This window comes from Lepidochelys olivacea, assembly GCF_965140295.1.
Source record: "Lepidochelys olivacea isolate rLepOli2 genome assembly, chromosome: 19".
NCBI classification, from domain to species: domain Eukaryota; kingdom Metazoa; phylum Chordata; order Testudines; family Cheloniidae; genus Lepidochelys; species Lepidochelys olivacea.
Window position 1 is genome coordinate 9,368,571 of NC_140429.1, and position 23,906 is coordinate 9,392,476.

The window sequence follows — 23,906 nt, forward strand, 5'->3', positions numbered from 1 at the left end:
CAACAACCACATACCACACAACAGAACCACTAACCCAGGAACTTATCCTTGCAACAAAGCCCGTTGCCAACTGTGCCCACATATCTATTCAGGGGACACCATCACAGGGCCTAATAACATCAGCCACACTATCAGAGGCTCGTTCACCTGCACATCCACCAATGTGATATATGCCATCATGTGCCAGCAATGCCCCTCTGCCATGTACATTGGTCAAACTGGACAGTCTCTACGTAAAAGAATAAATGGACACAAATCAGATGTCAAGAATTACAACATTCATAAACCAGTCGGAGAACACTTCAGTGTCTCTGGTCACGCGATCACAGACATGAAGGTCGCTATCTTAAAACAAAAAAACTTCAAATCCAGACTCCAGCGAGAAACTGCTGAATTGGAATTCATTTGCAAATTGGATACTATTAATTTAGGCTTAAATAGAGACTTGGAGTGGCTAAGTCATTATGCAAGGTAGCCTGTTTCCTCTTGTTTTTTCCTACCCCCCCCCCCCAGATGTTCTGGTTTAACTTGGATTTTAACTTGAAGAGTGGTCAGTTTGGATGAGCTATTACCAGCAGGAGAGTGAGTTTGTGTGTGTATGGGGGTGGGGGGGATGTGAGAACCTGGATTTATGCAGGAAATAGCCCAGCTTGATTGTCATGCACATTGTGTAAAGAGTTGTCACTTTGGATGGGCTATCACCAGCAGGAGAGTGAATTTGTGTGTGGGGGTGGAGGGTGAGAAAACCTGGATTTGTGCTGGAAATCACTTTAGATAAGCTATTACCAGCAGGACAGTGGGGTGGGAATAGGTATTGTTTCATATTCTCTGTGTATATATAAAGCCTGCTGCAGTTTCCACGATATGCATCTGAGGAAGTGAGCTGTAGCTCACGAAAGCTTATGCTCTAATAAATTGGTTAGTCTCTAAGGTGCCACAAGTCCTCCTTTTCTTTTTGCGAATACAGACTAACACGGCTGCTACTCTGAAACAGTGAGTGGTGGATGGACCGAGCGGGGGGCGGGGCCTTAGAAAGGGGCGGGGCGTGGGCGTGGCTGCAGAGAAGGGGCGGGGCAGGGGTGTTTGGTTTTGTGTGATTAGGAAGTTGGCCCCCCTCTCCCCAGGGCCCCTGTGTCTCCGCCCCAAGGAGGACGGGGGGCGGTCGCTGGGGGGACCCCTCTTGTCTCTGCCTCCCCCGCCCCCGTTGCTAGGGCCCCTCCCTCCCTTCACGCCTCTCGCTCCCAGGGGCGGAGTCAGCCCAACAGCGCCACGGCACGTCTGGATGTGACGTCACCACGCACCGGAGGGCCCGTGCGACCCTGGCACTGCGCGGTGGCTCACGGGAGGGGGCGGAGTCGCTCGCTCTCTCGCTCCCCAGCAGTAACCGGCGCGGCGGAGGCGCCATGCGCCGGCTAAGCCGGAGGGACGCGATACTGCGCAGGCGCATAGCGGGGGGCTGAGGAGCTATCGGAAGTATGTCGTGACAGCTGCCTGAGTCGGTTATCGCCTTCTACTTCCGGGTCAGGGCCTGATGGCTGACCGGAAGCGGAGGTGAGCCGGGAAGAAGAGGAGGCGGTGCCGGTACCGGCGGGTTCCTCCGTGGAGAGAATTTCAGGGGGAGGGGTGACTGCGGTGGAGGTGCAGGAGGGGTTTGCGGCAGGTAAGGTGAAGGGGGGGAGTCGGGGGCAATTGCGAGGGGAGGGGGCGCGCAGGGCGGGGGAGTCGGGGGCCGAGGGGAGGGGGCGAGGGGGGCGCGCAGGGCGGGGGAGTCGGGGGCCGTGGGGAGGGGGGCGCGCAGGGCGGGGGAGTCGGGGGCCGAGGGGAGGGGGCGAGGGGGGCACGCAGGGCGGGGGAGTCGGGGGGCCGTGGGGAGGGGGCGAGGGGGGCGCGCAGGGCGGGGGAGTCGGGGGCCGAGGGGAGGGGGCGAGGGGGGCACGCAGGGCGGGGGAGTCGGGGGCCGTGGGGAGGGGGCGAGGGGGGCGCGCAGGGCGGGGGAGTCGGGGGGCCGTGGGGAGGGGGCGAGCGGGGCGCGCAGGGCGGGGGAGTCGGGGGGCCGTGGGGAGGGGGCGAGCGGGGCGCGTAGGGCGGGGGAGTCGGGGGGCCGTGGGGAGGGGGCGAGGGGGGCGCGCAGGGCGGGGGAGTCGGGGGGCCGAGGGGAGGGGGCGAGGGGGGCGCGCAGGGCGGGGGAGTCGAGGGGGCGAGGGGGGCGCGCAGGGCGGGGGAGTCGGGGGCCGAGGGGAGGGGGGCGCGCAGGGCGGGGGAGTCGGGGGGCCGTGGGGAGGGGGCGAGGGGGGCGCGCAGGGCGGGGGAGTCGGGGGGCCGTGGGCCGGGGGCGAGGGGGGCGCGCAGGGCGGGGGAGTCGGGGGGCCGTGGGCCGGGGGCGAGGGGGGCGCGCAGGGCGGGGGAGTCGGGGGGCCGTGGGGAGGGGGCGAGGGGGGCGCGCAGGGCGGGGGAGTCGGGGGGCCGTGGGGAGGGGGCGAGGGGGGCGCGCAGGGCGGGGGAGTCGGGGGGCCGTGGGGAGGGGGCGAGGGGGGCGCGCAGGGCGGGGGAGTCGGGGGGCCGTGGGGAGGGGGCGAGGGGGGCGCGCAGGGCGGGGGAGTCGGGGGGCCGTGGGGAGGGGGCGAGGGGGGCGCGCAGGGCGGGGGAGTCGGGGGGCCGTGGGGCGGGGGCGAGGGGGGCGCGCAGGGCGGGGGAGTCGGGGGGCCGTGGGGAGGGGGCGAGGGGGGCGCGCAGGGCGGGGGAGTCGGGGGGCCGTGGGTAGGGGGTGAGGGGGGGCGCGCAGGGCGGGGGAGTCGGGGGGCCGTGGGGAGGGGGCGAGGGGGGGCGCGCAGGGCGGGGGAGTCGGGGGGCCGTGGGGAGGGGGCGAGGGGGGGCGCGCAGGGCGGGGGAGTCGGGGGGCCGTGGGGAGGGGGCGAGGGGGGGCGCGCAGGGCGGGGGAGTCGGGGGGCCGTGGGGAGGGGGCGAGGGGGGGCGCGCAGGGCGGGGGAGTCGGGGGGCCGTGGGGAGGGGGCGAGGGGGGGCGCGCAGGGCGGGGGAGTCGGGGGGCCGTGGGGAGGGGGCGAGGGGGGGCGCGCAGGGCGGGGGAGTCGGGGGGCCGTGGGGAGCCGCCTAACTGAGTTATGTACGAAGCGGGAGGTGTTTTACTCTCAGGTATTGCCTCTGCCACTCTGGGTTTATCGGTAAAGTGGGTGAGAGACTGAGAGTCCCAGGCCTGGACTGGGGGAGAGGAGGGTGTGAATACAGGACCTCGCTAACAACACCCCCAGCTTGATCGTTCTGCAAACCTTTCCTTCTCTAGTGCTGCCCTTGCTGGGTTTTAAACAGCAGGGAGGTCTACTCGGAAGCAGGTCACTGTCTGTCTCTCTCTCACACATACTTTACATATGGGGAAGCTGAGGCACTGCGAGGTGAAGCTGATAATCAGCAGTAACGGTTGACAAGCCAGGAATAGAACTGAGGCTCCTGCTCTAACCACTAGGCCACATTCCCTCCCAGAACCGGGACTAGAATCCTGGAGTCCTGGCTCCTGATTTGACACTGAACCACTTCACCACACTCCCTCCCGAGTTCATCTTGTCCAGTCTTTTTTAGTTGGAATTAAAGCTGCAACACTAATAGTCTCCAATTCTCTCCCTAACACAACAGGCAACTGGAGCGTGCATGTCTAATTTTCATATCGCTTCCTCAGGGGCCCGAACAGTAAAATGCACTGTGTCATCGTCATTAAATGTTTTTTTTTAAATGAGTACTATTAAAATAAAAGCTTCCCACTCAAACCAAAAAGGTCCCTAGCCCCACTTGGGACAAGGCTAGGAAAACAGATGAGCCTGGCTTTCTCTAATGGGCATATTGAGTTTCTTGTATTTTCCACTGCATGGATCCGATGAAGTGTAGCTCACGAAAGCTTATGCTCAAAGAAATTTGTTAGTCTCTAAGGTGCCACAAGTCCTCCCTTTCTTGTATCACTGTAACTCAAGAGTGAAGCTTGAGTGGTTTGTCTCTTGAAACATGGGAGGTTTCTCATTAATAGTGGAAGCAGCTGAGCTTATCCTAGAGCAATACAACCATACTCCATACTGCAGTTGTTGTCAATTCCTCTTTGGCTTCTCCCCCATTGATTACGCTGCGGGCTCCTGGGTACACCAATGTTTGTACTCTTGTGTAAATGACATGAGCCAGGGGACAGTTAATGGTGGTTCTGTGCATGCTGCAGGCTGAAGAACACTTTGGCAGTGCCCCTCTCTGTCATGCGTAGTTATTTTTGGTTGACTGAGCTGTGATACTGTTAGCATATGTCACTTAGCTGACCTTGGCTCAGTATGGAGGAGGGCTGTCATGTCTTGTTTTCTCTACATGGCTGATGTTTATTTGTCCTTTGCCACACTTGTTGCTCTTGAGCCACCAATTTTGTGGTAGTCACTGCTGAAAAAAGGTGGTGATTTTATCACAGCAAACCTGAGGTGAACTTGTATTTGTATATGAAGGCACCTGGATGCTATGGTGACTGCAGATCTCATTAGAGACAGTTGCTTGCTTCATGAAGTTCTCCACGTAATTCATATAGTACTAATGTTACTGCAAGGGATGAAAGTGAACTACGGCAAATTAACCCTCTCCCATGAGAAATCAAGGAGAGGAAATGAGCCGGGGGAAAAAAATTCCTTTCAGACAACTAACTGCTAAATCTCGAGAGGCCTGCTTACGTTAGGGAGACATGTCATTTTAAATGCCTTTTTTGGCTTCTCTTTGGATCTTGGCAGTCAGAGCAGCAGCTTCTTGCTGCTGACCTTTGTCAGCATGAGACTTTCTCCGTTGTTTCGCTGGCGCTTGTTAAAACACCCGAGGCATGTTGAAAATAAGGAGCTTAAAGGGACACCATCAGCTGAAAGGTAGTCAACTTCAAAACCCTGAGTTAGATGTATTTCCAAGTATACACCTACCACTGAGCCCCCCCCAGCCAATCTCTATGGGTTTTTAATCACATTTTACTAGTTTTAAATACCCTTCTCTCTGTTGTGTGAGAGATTCTCTCCCCCCCGCCCCCAAACTCCCATCCGGAACTAACCAGGGGAACAAAAATCCTGTCAAAGGTACAAAGTTGACAAAACAGGAACACCCCCCCCCCCAAAAAAAAACAAAAAACAAAAACAAAACCTAATTATTCTCCTCTGTGCCCATCAGTAGACGATTCTCTTTCATGGGTCTCAAGCATCCTCAAGGCCAGATGGAACCGCCAAAGCTTAATGTTTTTGGATGGTGTCGTACCCTCCCCCTCCGGTTCCCCTACCAGTAAGTGGAATGTTCTGATCCTGTGCTGGGAGTAGTACAGTGTTCAACTGCCTCCAACTGGCAGTTCCTTTTCACTACTAGCAGGTGAGGAGCTCCCCTCTAACTCTCCTGTGGGTTGGGGGCGTGTGTGTGATTTTTCTGCCTTTGTTCTTTCCACCTTCCTGGGGAGTGTGAGTTTAGATGAGATGAGTTTAGAGTTTAGATGAGTTTAGAGTGTGAGTTTAGTGAGAGGCCTGTCTTTACAAAACCTTGCTAAACACATTTCCTGTCCCCTTTATCTGCCTGAAAACCTGCCTCGTTGGTACCTACCTCTAAGGAGCTCAAATAAGAGATGCCTCAACTTACCCACTATCCTCATTTGGGAGGCAAGTGCCATGGCTAAGAGGGAGAAACTGCCAGTCACCATGGTAACTTCATGGCAGAGCTAAGAGTAGAACCCAGGAGTCCTAGCATCCAGTCTGGCTCTTGAACCAAGTGATCACACACTCTCCTTAGTTCATTTTGTACAGTATTTTTCAGCTGGGATTAAAACTGCCTTTTTGAGGAAGGCTGCCTGGTTACCTCTATTCAAGGTCCAGAAGTACTGTGAGTTCAGAGGGACAACATCCCACTTGATATTCACCTCAGCTGTTAGGGTGGCAGAATTCCTTGGCCTTAGGGGCCTATCTTAAAACCACTGATGCCCAGAAAAGGGCCACGTTAACTACCCTTCTGATAAACATAGGGCTCTTTGTAAAGTTGACTTCGATATTAATGTTAAATACACAAATGCAGAACTTGTCCACATCTAGGCTCATTGTGGGGTGTTGTTTTTTTAGTGAGAAAATCTGTGTTTTTCAAGGTGAAATAATATGAAGCTGCCTTATGTTTCTTGGCACTGCAATTTTCATCTCTGATTTAATTGATCATCCAGTTTGGGAACCTTCTCTACGGCCTGAGATGGAAACAGAATCAGTAAGTACAACATTTCTTTGAAAAATACTTAATTATGCAGAGCCAGGGGATCCCAAAACTCATTCTGCAGAACACATCATGAGAGAGACCGTCTCATTTGTCATCTCTCTTCCCAGTACCTCAACCTTTATTGCTTGTTTAAGAGCTGCAAGAATGGACTGTCACTTCATATACTCACTATCTATTGGGTTTTATTATATATAAAATTTAGCTATTCTGTTTGAATTGTGAGATTACAAATACATTAAGGAACTTCTTGGTATACCATAAATCAAGTGTTGCTTTGGCTTTCAAATCTATATTATAGGAATAGGTGCATTTATAGCCTGGTGACTCAATTTATTATTTAATATACGGGTAAACAATTTAAAACCAGCACTATCGGGTAGCTTAGGTCCAAAATACAGACTTTGGGTGTCTTAAAACATTTTTGTATCAACCAACTATTAATAGAGGTTTTTGCATGAATTGAAAAATAATAAACTTGTTTGGATTTAAACATTTACCTCCAGAGTTTGCCAAAGTCTAGAAGATGACTATAAACAGACATGAAACTGACTAAGGAGGTGATTTTCAAAGGCACAAATACCAGTTAGGCACCTCACTTTCTTTCATTGGCTTTTATGGTTTTGTAGAAAGAAGATCCTAATTTGAAAATAAATATTGGTACTTGTTGGTACTCTTGTTAACTTTTTATTCTTTTAAAAATGGCTAAAAGAGGTGCCGTAGGTTTGAATTTAGTTTATATGGTGGCTTTTGATACTTTCAAAAAATAAAGAACAGATTTTAAAAAGGCAATTTCTGAAATATGTTATAAAATATTGTCTTGATTCTCAGACTATCCCAATTTGGCAGAACAAGCCCTGTGGCTCATCACGTAGTGTTGTCAGGAGGATTGGGACAAATCTTCCTTTAAAACCCTGTCCTAGAGCATCTTTTGAGGTAAGGGAATGCATGAGAGATTCTGGAAATATATACAGGACTCTGCAGTTCTTTAGCAACAGAAATAATTCTGATTTGCCATTCCTTCCCATAGCAAAGTAAAGTATTTTTGAAATTGAAAATGCACCACATGCAGTCAATAGGGTTGTATAAATTATCAGTTTTAACAATTTTAACTCTTCCTAGTTTTGTAAATCCCTGAAATGAACAGTGGCAATCTGGGAACAACACGTTCTATACAATCATGCCTACAAACGGGAAGGAGCGTGAGCTAATGATCAGAGGGGACTGAGTCCAAACTTTTGGATCCTATTCCCAGCTGAGCCACTAACTGAATGTGTGACCTTGGGCAAGTCACCTAACCTCTCTGTGCCTCTGTTTCCCAAACCATAACATGAGGCTCATGATACATGCCTACTTTATTGGGTGTTTGAGAGTTAGCTCAATAATGGTATTGCTTTGTAGCTGAAAAGTGGCGTTCGTGTGGATGCCAATTTTTTTTCTTTTTTGGCTGCATTTAAGGCAATAGTGAGTACATTTTTGCAGGCTCATTTTCCAGTTTTATGATGCACATCAAAAAAGCTAAGAGGACAGTTTCATAAACCAGTACATGAAACGCTGGGTGTGTTTATCTGAATCCATCTACGCTGGCTTTGTACAGCAAAGGCTCAGCTATGAATCTGATGCAGAGAAGGCTTCATCATCTTTAAATTGTACCAAACACATTAAACAGAACAAAACCATTATGTTTATTATAATGTCACTATGTTCTTCCTAGGTTCTACCAAACATTTCAGATCTGTATCTAAACGATGGACCTCCAGTCCCCACTCTGGCAGATATTGCATGGATAGCAGCAGATGAAGGAGAAACCTATGCTAGAGTCAGGTATTTTTTACTTTTTCTCTCCCCGTATCTTTCCGTTCTTCCATTCTTCCTGGGTGTTTTATGAAAGATAAAACAGTAACTGATCAAATGCTCAAAATTTCTCGTCACTTAGGCATCTGACCAGAACAACTTGTTGATTTATTTTTTTCTTTGAAAATTGTTCCACAGAGAGGAGGGGATGAGAAATTTTGGCCAAGGACACAAGGGCAAACTCTTACAGAAAGTGCCAGGGGATACTTAACATTCAGCTAGAGTGGCTGGGCTCTTCGCTTTTAAGATCGTAACTGAAAGACCTCCACCTAATAAACTACATGGTGCTCAGGGTATCTACTTCGGAAGGATGAAGGGCTGTCATATCCCTTCTGGGATTCACACCTAGTGGTCCAGGGAGTCCACTTCTATCCATTTCACTTTTTGAAGTTCTAGGGAAGGCCACATTAATATTAATGTCTTGTGAAAAATAAAATGTAAGCCTTTTGCAGTTCGAGAAACTGTGAAATGGGAACAGGTGACGCCCCCATTTGCATACACTATCAAATGCCATTCCATTGTACAGAAATGTAAACCAGCCAGGAGAGAGGAATATAGAATCATAGAATATCAGGGTTGGAAGGGACCCCAGGAGATCATCTAGTCCAACCCCCTGCTCAAAGCAGGGCCAATTCCCAGTTTTTGTCCCAGATCCCTAAATGGCCCCCTCAAGGATAGAACTCACAACCCTGGGTTTAGCAGGCCAATGCTCAAACCACTGAGCTATCCCTCCCCCTCCTGGTTAAGGCTCTAGACTGAAAGTTTGGAGGGTTGCTTTTTTTGTTCCTGCATCTGCCACAGACTTCCTGTGTTGGGCAGCAGTTTTTGTGTAGTTTCTGTGCCTCATTTTCCTCCTTTATAGAACAAGGATAATATCTACCTGCCACGAGTATCCTGATGTATTGTTGGTAAAATGCTTTGTAGTTCTTGGGTGGAAGGCTGTAGAAATACAAAACATTATTGCTTGAGTGGGGTCTGTTCCATTTGTGTGATTGATGGGCTTTTGTGCTGTTCTTCTTAGGAGTGACACTCGCCCATTAAAGCACAAGTGGAAGCCCAGCCCATTCTTTGTTATACAGCGAAATGCTTCAGTCCCCAACTTGAGAAAGCAGGAAGAGAAGCTGCTGGTCTTGAAGAAACCTGGTTTACCGGCCCTCAGTCGGACGACAGAGCTTCAAGATGAGCTGAGTCACCTGCGGAGTCAAATAGCTAAAATTGTAGCTGCAGATCCAGGTAGGAACATAAGTCTTCTTTTCTAACAATAAAAGGCTTGAGACAGTGAACTGTGATGATTCCACGATAAAACGCAGTGAGTACTGGTCAGATACTATATCAAAACATTGCCAGTATTCTGGCTTTTTGCATACAAATGCAAGACAATAGATATTTTGTCGTCTTTGGACCCCTATCTCTAGCATGTGACTTAGCGATCTAATACAATATATGTTTGTAGTGGTATGCATAGCCAAAGCTGTCCAAACAGCTCATTGTTACAACTGCAGCTGAGTGGAGCATCGTAGGAGTTTGACAAGTGGGGAGATGACAACCATGCTGATCCTATTGCTTCCTAAGAGCTGGCAGTGGATTAAATGGAATACAACCATTTCCAGCATCCATGTAGTGAACATGAATGACCTAAACGGCTAGAGTTGTAGTCAGCCATTGTGAATTCTACGTTTCTTCCTTCCCCTTGTTTGTGCAATGTCCTCTATGATGTCAGTAGAACGAATGGTACTGTTTGTATGTATTGGCATTTATTTAATACGTTTAATATTTACAGGGGAGGGATAGCTCAGTGGTTTGAGCATTGGCCTGCTAAACCCAGTGTTGAGTTCAATCCTTGAGGGGGTCATTTAGGGATCGGGGGCAAAAATTGGGGATTGGTCCTGCTTTGAGCAGGGGGTTGGACTAGATGACCTCCTGAGGTCCCTTCCAACCCTGATATTCTATGATTCTAATTAGTACTACCAAAATAAACCGTAACTGTACTGGAGAGAGAGAGGTAGAGGGTGTTTTAGTTTCCAGACTGAGCGACTTCCATTGAATGAAAAGGTTGGGGATTTAGTCTTGTCATTCTTGCCCCCAGGCCTGTTGTTGATGTCTAAAAAGGGTTGTTTTCCTCTCTCTTTGGGAGTGTGATGTAAATGTTCTGGTTTTTCGTGACCAGAGATGAGTACTAATTGTTCTCGGGCCAGTTAAGCTTTTTGAGAAGAGGCCATCTGGAGTTCAGATTATAAAGCCAGAAGGGATCATTGTGATCATCTAGTCTGACCATGTGCACAACATCATCTTGAATTAATTCTAGTTGGTTGACTGCTGCCTGTCATAAACACACTGATTTTAGTTGTGTTTTAAGCTAAAAAAATGCAAGTAAATTTAATGTGAAAGGGGAAATTCCATCCTTCAGTTTGCTCTTATGGTCTAGCTTCCGCTGGGTGGCTCTGGAAATAAACAGGATGCTATTTTTGTTGAAACCTCAAAGTACACAGTGGCATCACATGCTTGTTCGTACTGCTGACCAGTCTCAGAGCCGTGCAAGACCAGAAGTACCCTTGAGGCCTTGTCAATCTTACAACTTTAAAACCTTTTAAAAGTAGCAACTTGGCACATTCCTGGAACTTGAACCTTCTCCAAAACAGCTTCTCTTGTAGGAAGCTGCATCTGTTGTTCGTGTGCAGTGTACTTGAACTGTTGGTGTACAACCAAGGTACAAAGGCAGTGGTTATAATTTGCCTTTCTGACAATGACATAAAAGGGGGGAAATTGTAACTTTGTTATGGCAAAAAATGCAAAAGCCTTTTCCATTTTTAAATAAAATGCAGTGAGCTTTGAGCAGGGGGTTGGACGAGATGACCTCTTGAGGTCCCTTCCAATCCTGAGATTCTGATTCTATGATGTCATGACACTATCTTAAATACTTCTGTTTGTCATGGGAAATTGTGTAAGTGAAATATCCTTTATTCTGCAATTAAATATAGTTTTGCTTGTTTTGTTTTTTTAATTTAAAACCCAGGGCACTCTTCCCTACTCGACTACAGAACCAAATCTAATCCTTCAGGGAGAAGGAGACAGTTGAGTAGGGTGACCCTTCTATGAAAAATACCTTGTCCTAGGATCTGTCCAAAGTCATAGCTGTGGCGAACTTACAACCTTATAAACAATATAAGCAATTGCTTATAGTTAGTCCTGTTACAAGGGGAGACACTTACTCATTACATCCTCAGACGATACTGGATTTAGTTTGAATGTTGGCCTCTGCATTTCAGACATGAATCTTATGTATTCGGTTCAGCCCATTTTAACTTATTTTATCCATCTTTAATATATGAGATGCCCACTTGGAACACATAGGATGTTTTTGTCTAGATCACAATTAATTTTTAAATGAGATGCGGTACAAAGTTGGCCATCTAGTGTATCGATAATCCACTCAGGACAGAATTTGGCCACAAGTTCATGGGTCACAGTTACATGCACAGAATGCCTAGGGGAGAGCTTGTGTGAGTTTGTTTTTTTCAGATGTGGAAACTGAGGCAGAGAGGTTCTCTGGGACAAGACTACACCAGATGAGAGTGAAAAAGCTGCCTTTAGAACGTCAGATTCTTGATTCCCAGGCTTGTATTCTAAGCAGTGGACATGCTGCCTCAAAAGTAACTGAAGGCAGAATTTGACCCTTAAAATGTCAGTGTACACTGCCTCTTAATCAGCTGTTGGTACCTTTCATTCTCCTTAAGCCGTACGGCGTCAGGAATACGCTTCCAAGTTCAGTAGTAAAATGGGGGTTTAGTGATAGAATAATTATGGCTCTTGCTCAAACCACATGAGCCTTGTCTCATCCCCACCCTCTCCCTATGCCAGGTGATAGTATATTTTTGTGTAACTGCCTACCCTGGTCCAGTCATCATTTTCCAAAAAGATTCACTCAGTGATTTCATGCATGTAGGAATTGTTCTTGCTGGTTATTTTGCTAGGAAACTAGAGTATTTTCCATGCCTTTGGATAGGGCATGGTGCATTCTTTCTTAGAGGCAGACACACTCTGACATGGGTGTGATACTATATCACAGAAAATTAAGAATTTTTCCAAACTCTTCCAAGATACTTTGTGGTCATATTTAGGTTGCATATGTAGAACAATAATTACTTTTTTCCTGATCTCTGGTGCATTTGTACTCTTAGAAAAAGACAAAGCACAGATGAAGGGGGAAAGGCATTAGCTGATCTGTATGGAAAACAATCCGTAATTTAACACAGAATGTACTGTGCAGAGGTCAGGTAGTTTAAGGGAAGTATATTTGCATCTTGTTGTCTATTAAACCATAAGGTATCACAGAACATACACACTAAAAGGCTGAAAGAACTCTCCAGGGGTGGGGGAGACCGTGAAAGTGAAGCATGTACCCTCTTTGGAAAGGCTGTTACCCTCATTCTTCCTCCTCCATGTAAGATCCAAGAGGAGCAATCGAATTAGAAACACAGACTGGAGAAAATGTCTTGAGAGCAAGATGTCGGATCAGTCAACTAAACTGTTCAACTCCCCTTAATTAGAGGAAGATGATGACTGAGCAAATAAGAGGTCTACATGGGAAACACTGATCATGTGTTTCTCCCTCCCTGCTCCTTCCCTGGCAATGTGACCAGGTTTGTCAGCTCGCTTATAAGGGCTTTTTGCAAAGTCTACAGCATATTTTGATTTCAGTACTTTGGAATTATAATTGAGAAAATAGTTGCAGCCAAGTAATCTGATGATCCAAGTGCTAACTACCGTTCTCAATCTCCTTTTGGAGGTGTTGGTGGAAAGTAATAGGTACTGTGCAACTGGCTTTATCTACATCAACCAAATGACTCTGGTCGCTGGAAACTGAAAGCGAGTCTGTGTAGTTCTGTAACCTCCTTTCTGACATAGAAAAGGCCCTTCTAGAAGATGCGTGTACTCTAATGTTAAATAAATTAGGGAAAAATCCAAGGTCCCAAAAGGCATTCATATCAGAGTCAATATTTAAAATGCAGGAGTGCCTAGTTCCCAGTCGTGTGTTCGTACTGTCATGTGTAGAAATGCCTGAGATCCATGTGTAATGGTTTTCAGAACAAAATGGAAAGGAACGACTTGGTAGAGGCATTGTGTAAGGGGGACAGCCCTGGTTAAAGGCCTAGGATGGTGCTGTAGGAGGAAGACCCTGGATTAGAAGAGGAAGAATGGCCTTCTGCTTAAGGAATTCGACTGGGACCCAGGAGACCTTTGTTCTGTTCCCAGATTTCACAGATGTTTTGTTTGTCCTTAACTATGTAACTTAATCTCTGTGCGTGGGTTCCCACCTGTAAAATGGGAATAATGCTTTTCTGGCTCCCAGGGGGCTTGTGAAGATAAAGTCCATCTTTGCAAGATGCATGGTAATATAGTGATGGAGGCTGTATGTGGACCCAGATTTGTAGACAGAAGCATGGTATAAGAGGCAGTGGGGATGAGCACTGGAGGGGCGGGAGGGCTGTAGGAAGCAGTGGGCATGTGGAGGGTAAAAGGGAAAGCCCTGGGCCATGTTTATTTTTGCATCACCTGGGGGAGGTTGGCCAAGATCTGAGCTTGATTTATATTTTACTGCTTAGAAAAATAAGGTGATTTGGCACTAGTTTACGTATCCACGTTTATTGTTTTCTTTTTCAGCTTCCGCTTCATTAACGCCAGATTTATTATCTCCAGGAAGTTCAAATGTATCTTCTCCCTTACCTTGTTTTGGATCCTCATTCCAATCTACAACTTCCTTTGTCATTAGTGATATCACAGAGGAGGCAGAATTAGAAATTCCGGAGCTTCCATCAGTTTCCGTGCTTTGTTCTGCAACCTCTGAATGTTGTAAACCAGAACCAAAGGATGTTGACGTGGAAGATTCTGTCTCTCTTTCGAAGGCCAGCAGTTTTGCAGACATGATGGGCATCCTTAAAGACATTCATAGGATGAAACAGAACAAAGATTTGTAAGTCTCTCCTGAACCTCTTTTATTTTCTGAATGAATGTTCCTGTCCTCTTTTATTTATTTATTTATTTATTTTTTTGTTTGTTTGTTTGTTTCAAAGCATTGTAGACGCACGGAATATTGTGTTTATCTGCTGGTCCTTCGTGCTATAATCAAGCTTTACAAGGAAATATTTGTTGTACATTAGAACTGCTGCTATTTCTAGATCTGTTTTATTTGCCTCCAAAATGATTCCCTTTGAGCCGAGCCAAGCCTTTGAATTTAAGGGTAGAAAACACTGGAGAGAGGGGGGAAGTAGTGCAAGTCTGCTAGCGCGCTGCTTGACCACTCTGCTTCGACCCATCCACACCAAAAATCCTCTTGCTTTTTTTGTTTAACAAAATGTGTGGGGAGAGGAGACCTCCATGCTGCGACTCTTCATGTGTGAAGCCCTCTGAGACGCTGCCTTACTATTGTCAGATATCTGCACACCCCTCACCTCTAAGCTCTGTGTGCGTTCCATGCAATGTCTGATTAGGCAAACCGCCCACCTCATGCCTTTTTCCTCATAAGTGCTGTCCTGAAAGCAGATTTATCGTACTGTTGTCTTGTAACCTGGGAACGCCAAGTCATTGACATGCTTACCTATGCATTGTCGGGGACAGGACCCTCCCAATGAAGAAATACCTTCTCTAATATCTCAGCTGGCCTTTGTACTGTCCTTGTCTCACATGGACAACATGGAATTAGACTGACGAAGCTCAGCCCTTTCACCAGCGCACCCCAAAATCCATGTGGCCACTTCTGTGGTATTGTGGGGAGCCCTCTTCAATATCAGAATAAAGAACATTTTGAATCATCATTATGCTCCTTATGAATGTTATGCCTAATCCAATTAAAGAGAGAGTGTCTGGCACCAAACAAAAGTATACCAAAAAATAAAACACTGAAATATACTCTGTACAGCTCAGCCTGCACCTGAAGTATCATTGCTCTCAAATTTTCCAAAGAAATATTATTCAGAAGTGGAAATATATCCCTCCTCCATTATAATTCTTGTCATTCATCTTTCTGGAGGCTGGAGTAGGAGTCAAACTTAAATGAATTTCTCCCGCTCATGAATACACACTGGATATGTATCCTCTTTTGAATTGCAGATTGAAGTTTTTTCCTGCCCGCCCAAAGGAGCTTTTTTTTGGCATCCTTTGCAGTTTTGATTTATCACAGTCAAAGGAGATGTAATTTGCAAAAAAAAAAAAAAAAAAAAGGTACTTGTCATTTTGCAGGATTTAGCAGGGTTGCATCAATTTCCGTTGTCAGGCATTAGGTAATTTCGTCTGCAATGTCGTATTTGGGAAATGTGAATCATCTTCTTTTGCTGATAGAAAGCCAGACTTTCTTCAGAATGTTAAATTTGAACTCCCATCAGAAATGGGCTAAAACGTAGCTAAAGTGCCTACAAGCATTTGTTACACTTGTGCGACACAATATTTAACCCTAATTGGGTAAATTCATTTTCAAATACATAAAGTAAACTTCCCCTGGAGGCTCCCCTCTTGGGTGAGGGGAAATTGCCAATCACCTGGGGCATATTGGGCCTGGGAATCGTGCACTATGCAGAACAACGCTGATTAGGGAAAGACCTGCAATAATTTTTTTCAGCTGGGAGATTCAGGAAGCTCATTCCATGTGTCAGAAGCTGCAGAGAAGGCGGCTCTCACACCAGCATTCCCAGGTTCATTGGGAAGGTGCTTGATGAAGAGGGATTGGTGCGGAGGCATTTCACAAGGTCTTTGAGGGGGACCTGGAGCAAGTTCGTGAAGAGTTTTAGGAACAAGCATGGTGACTTTCTTAGGCTTATTCTTAAAATGACTCTTGAACTAGTGGATGCACTTGGTTGAGCAGCTTGGTTAGCGTGAGAATGCAGGTCGCAATATTATCCCCGTGTCTGTTGAGTCATCTTGTGTACGCTCCTGCATGGATTAGATATGGAGCACCACTAGCCCAGTGCCTTCAACAGACGTAGCTGAAGTCCTCCTAAAGCCTTGTCATGGATGGGGTCGGGGCCTTATGGTACAAGTGCCCCTATTTTGACTTTATGCCTCCCTGGCCAAAATGCATAGGGATATCTAATGCTGAATGAAAAGGACGGTTCGTGGAATGTTTACATTTTGTTCCTGAACCAGCCGAATAGGAGAAGGAAATAACATGAGCTATGGCTCAGACACAAGGAGAAGATTGCCACTGGGGTGAATATTGGGCTGGAGGGTAGGGGGAGAGAATGTTAGACATGACCTCTCCCTAGGATCAGCAGGAACGGAGCACGGCCACTGAGAACAGTCTAGGTGAAACTGTGCCCGTCTGTGACCCGAGGATTTGAAGGCAACGGCAGACTTTAACTCTTCCAGCAAATATACACCCCCATTGTGCAGGGAGGGCTCTAGTGTGCACCCTCAGGGCATTTCAGATGCTGTGCTGGACAAGTCCTTTCACTTTAAGATTTGATGGTGTTGACATATATGCGGCTGGTTATGCAGATAGTTCTATACAAGGTGTGTGTTTGACTTTCAGGGTAGCATTCTCCTCTGTCCCAATCATTCTGTTTCCCCAAATGAGATGGAATTGCATGATTCCCCAGGAAGTCAGTATAGAGACACCTGAGCAGTAGGTGAGTCTCAGTCCCCAGGATTAGGCTCTTGTAGGTGGGGGGAAGGTAGTCTGAGCCATGGGAATGGTAACACACAGCTATGCAGAACTGAGGGTGGCATAGAGAGAAGAGCCCCAATTTTCTTGCTGCTTATTTATCAGCAGTTCCCATTGACTTCACTGGAAGTCGCTCAGATGCAGGAGCAAGAGAATGGGACCAGTATAATTTTAGGGACTGCGGGTGGTATGCATGGACTGCTCCGATCGTGCTGCTCTAGCACCCTAACATAGACCCTTCCTGTGTCGCCGGAAGGGGATTTTCTGTCGATGTAGTTAGTCCACCTCTCCTAGAGGTGGTAACTAGGTTGGAAGAATTCTTCCACCCAGCTAGCTGCCTCTACACTGGGGTAGATTGAGTTCACCATGCCACAACATTCTTCAAAGCCCTGAGCAACTTAACTAGATGGATCTAATTTTTAATTGTAGACCAGGCATGTATCTGATGGTTTATGCTTTTATCCAAAGAAGGGGCTAGTCCTTCTCCAGGTAGCTATGTTCCAATGGCCTTATTCCGTGAAGGGGAGCTATTACCAGTAACTATTAGCACAGACGTCTGTAAAGTAGAATGCAAATGTCTTGTATGAGGATATCTAACAAATTCTATCCCACTGGGACTGGATGGGCAGAGAGCCCTGCTTTTCTGTTCAGCCAAGGCCCGTTTCCCACAGGGAATAACTGCTCGCCTGATTAACAGGAGAAGCTGAATCACATTGTATGCAAATTTATTTTAGTCTGTTTCTGATAGCTCTATTTTTTTTCCTGATTTAAATTGGTGTTCAGAGTGAATGGCCCAGATCCTAGGCAAATACTGTGGTAGCAAGAACATGAATTGCCATGTCTCCAGTGGATTTACCGAAAGATAACGGCATTCATTTGTGGAAAGGTTGTGGTGATGTGTGTTTTCCCTAATGCTTCCTCTTACGCTGTATGACCAAATCTATAACCATAGCTTCACACCATATATTGCTTCCTATTGCCTTGCCTCCAATGTACAGTACAAGCACTTGGAGATGAGGGTTACAATATCTGAATGAGAGCTGGGTGAATAGCCGTGAATAATGTATTCCTTGTGACTTAGCAATTAACTGGTGAACAATTGTCTTTGTTGTTTGACCAGCACAAATTGACGATTGCCCTACACGCCGGCCTCATACCATGGTGACGTGCCATATATCTGTTGAGAGTTGGTTGGGACTCCCTAATATGCTGTGGGGGTGAGCAGCTTGTACCTCCCTGACCAGCTGAATACAACACTTAGTTATTGTGTGCCTGGAAAGCAACAAGACCCTAGAAGCCTGGATTTTTTGTGGTGAATTGCTGGGCTTCTGCTGTGTCTTATACTGCTGACATCAGTTCCGTATTTCACATAAAATGTTTAGTGAACAAAAACAAGTGAATGTGAAAAGATCTAGTGGGGTTATTCTTAGAACATCTGTTATTTCACAGCTGATGTACATTAATGAGTTGTGAAATATCCTGCCATAGCCACCTATAGTAAATGATCTCAGTCAGCTTAGAACTGATTATAGAGTCCTTGATCTCTTTGAGGTTATTGTGGTGATTATTCGGACATCCCAGCAGGTGTAGAAGCAGCATCATGTAGAAGAATCATGAGGCAGCATGAACTGAGGTTGTTTTCAAGCGGCAGCCTCCCTGGGGTCTGTCCCTCGTCTGACCAGTTTCCCGATGGTACCAGAGCCAGCAGTATAAAGTGAATGTGTAAAAAGGGAGTTAAATGACCATTTTAATTTTTGTGGGTGGAGATGCCATTTACATCTAACGATGATTAAATCAATGCTTCTCTGATGCTCCTGTTTAGGAACTGGTGTTAAAACCCACAGCCTGGAAACTTCAGGAATGAGTATGAGACACATTTGCATGTTTCCACCATTAAAATCAGAATAGACCCCTTTTAATAGCTGATGCCCTTTGGAAAGGAATGGTCTGTGTAGTGTTCCAGCTGATCCGTTCATTCGGTGTGTGGTTAAAAACATTTAGCGTGAGGATCTGCTTTGAATGTGAGTACGTTTTTTTTAAGTACTGATGGTGGGACTGATCTAATTCAGGTGTAATTGTGCATTAATTTGTCCATGATTACTTCCCTGGTTGTTGTAGTTCTTTGGTGAGAATTTCTAAAGAATCAAGATGCTGATATTTAATTGCAGTGCTGCTTGATGTTGGTTGAAGGTACCCCCTCTGCTGCCAGTTGCCGGGTGTCAGTTTTCTACAATAGCTGCTGGTTGTGCGCTGTTGCAGGAGGCTTGTTCTCTCCCTCTCATAGATTTCCACCACACCGCTTTTAGCTACCCATGGTGAGGATGAGCTTCTTTCTTGTGATCAGTACAACTTCAGTCTTTATTGCTGCAGTCTCACTTTGCCTCTTCCTGCATCTGCTCTTGGCTTCTCTCCTATACCCATTGCCCTTTGGAAGCAGTTTCTTGGAACGCTGGATGATTATGGATTCTCTTAAGCTTCCCCAACTTCAGTAGTTCTTTCTCCCTGTCTCTGCACTCGTATCAGAGGGGATCCTGATTCTGGTGAAATCAGTGGGGTGTTTCTATTTACCGTCATGATTTAAAAGCTGAAGTTAAACTATATATTACAATTGTGGGCTAAGGCCTTGCCCCTTGGGTTACTTGTGAACTTCTTAAATTTAATCACTTGGTCTAGTAAAAGCTTTCAGTGCAAATTCAAGATTAAGTGGCTGCAGGTGTTTAAAACAAATACAGCAAACCGTAATTTATTTTTTGCTTTCATCTAGTTAAAAATAATAAGCTCTTTTAGAGGCTTTTAAAAGATTTCAGAACTCATGGAATGTTTTCCAGCCTATAAGAAACTTTTTACTCTAAAATATTAAACTCTGAAATCAGTGGCTGTTAGCATGGGATCCTTATTTTCAAGTATCATGAATGACCCAATATAATTCATACATTTTTGGTTTCTTGTGAAGTAGGCTCCCTTTTTGTAAAGTAAACTGATCACTAGGGCTCATAAAACGCAGGACCCACTGCTTACCTGTCATGCAAGACTGTTGTTGGATTATGTGAGAAAAGGGGAGATAAAGCAGAAGAATCCTGTTTTTATTGTACAAAGACATGCAAGTGAGCAGTGTACCCATTTCACAATTAACATCATCATAGATAATTAGTTCTACTATTTCAGTTCAAAGTAATGTCTTTTGGTTTTAATAAAGAAGGGGGGCAGCCTGCATACAGCTTATATTTTGCACATTTCTTCTGACCTGTTGTTAACACTTCAGATTTAAAATTTGGGGGTGGGGGAATGAAATGTAGACTGAGATTTTCTACACCACTAGGGGCATTTAGACCGCACAATTTCCCCTTGAAATTAATGGGAACTCTGTCTCTACATTTCCTAGGCAGCTTGCAAAATCTCAGCCTTAATGAACTATTCCCTTTGTCTTCTATTCAGGTTTTGCACTTTACCCAACTCTGACAGACTGTCAGGGTTCCCAGTGCTGCGGTGAGATGCTTAAATAAAAAGGGGGTTTCAGAGATGCACCATTTTCTCATAATTTGGTTTATAAAACAATTTTTTTAAACAAAATCCTAAAGCTTGGGCCTAGCAGAGACAGTGTCCTCTGCAGCCTTTGGAGAATCTCTACCCAAATTGCAGTTAATATGTTAATTTTGTATCCTCCATCAGGAACCGAACTTTACTGAAGGAGGAAGACCCCGCTGTTCTTATATCAGAAGTGTTAAGAAGAAAATTTGCTCTAAAGGATGAAGATGTAACCATGAAAGAAAACTGACATTACACTTCCATTTAAATCTGTAAGCAAGTGTATTGTGCTCCTAAGATTTTTCTTCACAGTAGCTGCCTTCCTCAGGATAAAACTTTTTTGCCTCTTTACTAATTAGAAATGATTTCTGCACTGGAAACTTATTCAAGAAAGAAACTATGGATTTGCAGTGTTTTCCACGTCTCTAAATATATAAAAACTTTTTAAGAAAAAGGAAATTGTTTTCCACATATATTTTGAAGCATTGCTGGTAACAGATTCTTCTACAGAGTGATGCTAAATGAAGTTATCTTCCTATCTGTGTTTTCCCCAAGGTGACTTTAACTTGAATCATTAATTTGACTCATGATGGTCTTGTTGCAATATGACTAGCTACTAATTTATAATATAAATGGACATAAAGCATCTAATTCTTTCTTCGTTCAGGGAAAGTCTGGTGCAAAGCTATCAATGAAACTAAATTGCTTCTTCCTTCTAGACTGTCAGTTTTTAGGAAGTTCTTACTGTAGCGAGGGTGGTTTAAGAGCTTACATTATTTTCTCAAAAAAGGATTCCATTCCCTAAAGTTTCTTCCAATTACTTTCCCATCCCAAATGGGATAGGAGACATTAAAGGGAATGATCAGTCCATTTAACCAAGCTCAATTTGCTAGACTGGTGAGTGACTTTCAAATAATTTGTAATATTTGAAAGATCAAAATATCCCGAATCACATTACATGACACTTATATCCTGCCCTAAGGTAACTTGTCAAGAATTCCATGTGTTTCATTAAAATGATCTTTTTATTCAATTAACTTTAACTGGACGAAATCCTTACTGAATTTTAATAATGTGACTTAAAGTTTATCTACTGAATCATCAAAGCTAGGAGTTGAGTCCTGTAGGAAACCATGTGGGGAAAAGGAGAGAGTTAAATCAAAGTCCCTGGTTGAAGTGTCATTCTGCGCTAATATGTCTCTCAGCTGTCTTCAAGGTAGATGATGATGATTCTTTTATATAAATGGATCCCTATACTTAGTTCTCCAATGATATTTGCAGGTTTCCTCAATAGTCAACAGCTGTGCTGGGTTTTTTTGGAGGACTGGTTCTGTCTGTCTGCTTGTACTGGTATCTGAAACGTTGCTTGTAGCAGAGTATTGGTGTTTTGGGCTGTTTCTGCTGCAGCAGAGGGCATGAATCACCATGCTGCATGTTGCCTCAACTTGACATCTGTCTGTCAGCAATCACTGGGTCCTGTGGCTCCCTCCTCCTAGTCTCTCCTGTGTTGCTTTCTTGTGAAGTCACTCTACTGTCCTTGCAACTCAGCAGAGAATTGAAAATTCAATGCATGCCTGTTTAAAATATTGGGTGTCAGGAATGGGGTGAGTGAGCAGCTCCCACACCATAATTCCCACAATATTTGTGCTGCAGGAAACTATACATGACATTGTCATTCTGCCTGAAACACACCACACACAGTTGGTATCTAACCCCATTAGTTCCTACTTATCACCACTTCTGTAGGATGGGAGAGTATAACTGGGCGGCCTGGCTGGCACATATTTTAGTCCTTGGTGTGGAATAATATTCCAAAGGTCCATTGCACAATTCTACACACACACACACACGCAATCCTTTGCTGAGTCAATAGGGAAGATTAGCCATGTTTTCCCAAGAATGCATCTGTATCTACACAGCTGTGGCCATACTGTATTGTCAGAGGAAAACATGGGAGCCTAGTCCCACATAAAAGGGACAATATGGGGTCAGCTAATGCAAATGATTGCACTTTTGTGTGATCTTCCTGCCCTATACTATCATGCTGCTTCTGAATGGGGTGAATTGGCCTCTCTCTCCCCAAACAGATGCAAATGTACCTAAGCCAGATTCTTCCCTACACTGGTGGTGTGACCAGTGTGGGGAAAACCTCACTTCAAGTCCAGATTTGCTCCTGCAGCCAGTAACTGGCTTAGAGAGGGAGGAAGCTTGCTCTGTTAGAAGCCCCTGGTGGTAGGGCTAGCAAGAAAAGTCACACTGTGACTTTCTTGCTGTCCCTCCTTACTGTGGCAGTTGTGGGGCCCTGCAGATTGTGAAGCCAGATCTGGCGATAGTGGTAATGTCAAGGTTTCTATTTTAAAATAAGTAAACCTGCCACTGCACTCTTGCTTTATTTAAGCACGCTGGTGGCAGTCACAATTAGTACTGAACGTCTAGGATCCCTCCCTGTACACAGCTACAAACTTTGGCTTGCAAGGTCTAAAATGCCTGTTATGTACATCTCTTCCTTCTCCACACCAGCTGCCTTGGGTGGGGATGGTACAACTACAGTTTCTGATGATGATCTTTGATTTTTCTATTGAGCAAAGTAGCTTAATCCTACTAATTTAATGAAGGGACATGTATAGCTGACAACTGTGCCCCTTAAGAAGCATTATAGCGTGCATACTCCCTTTAAGTCAAAATATTGTTCTGTTGCTATAGTAACAATTACCATACAGCAGACCATAGGGTCCATCTAGTCAAGTAACCAGTACCACATACTTCATAGGAAGTTGCTTGCCACTTCGATCCAGTGCTCATAACACTAGTCAATTAGGGGTTGTTTTGTCTGCTGACACAAGAGGCTCTGTGTCCTTTACAAACTTGTTTTTAAATATTCTCAGGGCTGTTCTTAGCTATATACATGTCCAGTCCATTTTTGACTCTTTTAGTGACATCCTCTACCAGTGAATTCCACAAGCTAACTGTGTTATGATTAAACACTTGACTGGGCAGCTGAACCTAAATTTGGGGGGCAGATAATCCACCTGTAGATGTGTTGTGAGACACTAGACTACATAGTGTGGATCCTCAGGCTTGTGGACTCTGACTTCTGAGACATACTGCAATATTCAAATCTTACAAGATGAGTGGCAATGTTTTAAATCAATGGCAAGATGTCTCTTTTCCCTTGAATAAGTAACAGGTCCTTATTCTTCAAATGTGGGATTGAAGTACCCTTCATGCTTCCTTTTATATAGCACCACCACTAACCAGAGCCTTGCCAAACATGCAAATAGATGGTGTCACACAGATACAATGTTTGACAACGTGGTTCCTATGTTCATATGAGCAGGGCACGGGTAGGAGCAGATGTGGAAACTTGATTACAACCCATCTTGCTATAAAATTATCACTTTATTTGCACATGTATAATCTCTTTTTAATCAACAACAATTCTGCATGCAGCATAAATAGCCTGTGTGTGTGGGTCTATACCACTCGTAGCCAAAGGCCATATATGCAAGGTGTACGCTTACACAGTCCTTGTATCTTAAAGAAAGTGATGCACTGTGGAGGCTCCAGAGGAATTTTCACATACATTAAAAAATGTCAATTTTTCAGCAGCCCATTGTATTCAGAA

At 45.4% G+C, this 23,906-nt stretch overlaps 1 protein-coding gene across 5 annotated transcripts; it reads left to right on the plus strand.

The window, feature by feature from the left end:
• The first annotated feature begins 1,320 nt into the window (after positions 1-1,320).
• Positions 1,321-23,889, plus strand: MTFR1L (mitochondrial fission regulator 1 like). Of its 5 annotated transcripts, XR_014714498.1 has the most exons (9): positions 1,321-1,660; positions 6,131-6,243; positions 7,081-7,185; positions 7,964-8,073; positions 9,125-9,336; positions 13,765-14,074; positions 18,579-18,777; positions 18,925-19,071; positions 20,426-23,889. XR_014714498.1 is itself a non-coding variant. In XM_084652166.1 (7 exons), the coding sequence occupies exons 2-7, from the start codon at positions 6,154-6,156 to the stop codon at positions 20,529-20,531; spliced, it is 933 nt and encodes a 310-aa protein (XP_084508292.1). In that variant the 5' UTR covers positions 1,321-1,551; positions 6,131-6,153; the 3' UTR covers positions 20,532-23,889. The 5 variants fall into 5 exon arrangements, 3 of the variants coding, with proteins under 3 accessions (XP_084508292.1, XP_084508291.1, XP_084508290.1); XR_014714499.1 differs by lacking the exon at positions 18,925-19,071; XM_084652166.1 differs by lacking the exons at positions 18,579-18,777; positions 18,925-19,071 and having other exon boundaries at positions 1,321-1,551.
• The last annotated feature ends 17 nt before the right edge of the window (positions 23,890-23,906 follow it).

Excerpts from the sequence above, each read along its gene's own strand:
- MTFR1L (XM_084652166.1), top strand. The coding sequence starts at position 6,154 with ATGTTTCTTGGCACTGCAATTTTCATCTCTGATTTAATTGATCATCCA. Across the intron at positions 6,244-7,080 it reads CTGAGATGGAAACAGAATCA|ACTATCCCAATTTGGCAGAA; the intron begins GTAAGTACAACA and ends CTTGATTCTCAG. Across the intron at positions 9,337-13,764 it reads AATTGTAGCTGCAGATCCAG|CTTCCGCTTCATTAACGCCA; the intron begins GTAGGAACATAA and ends TTTCTTTTTCAG.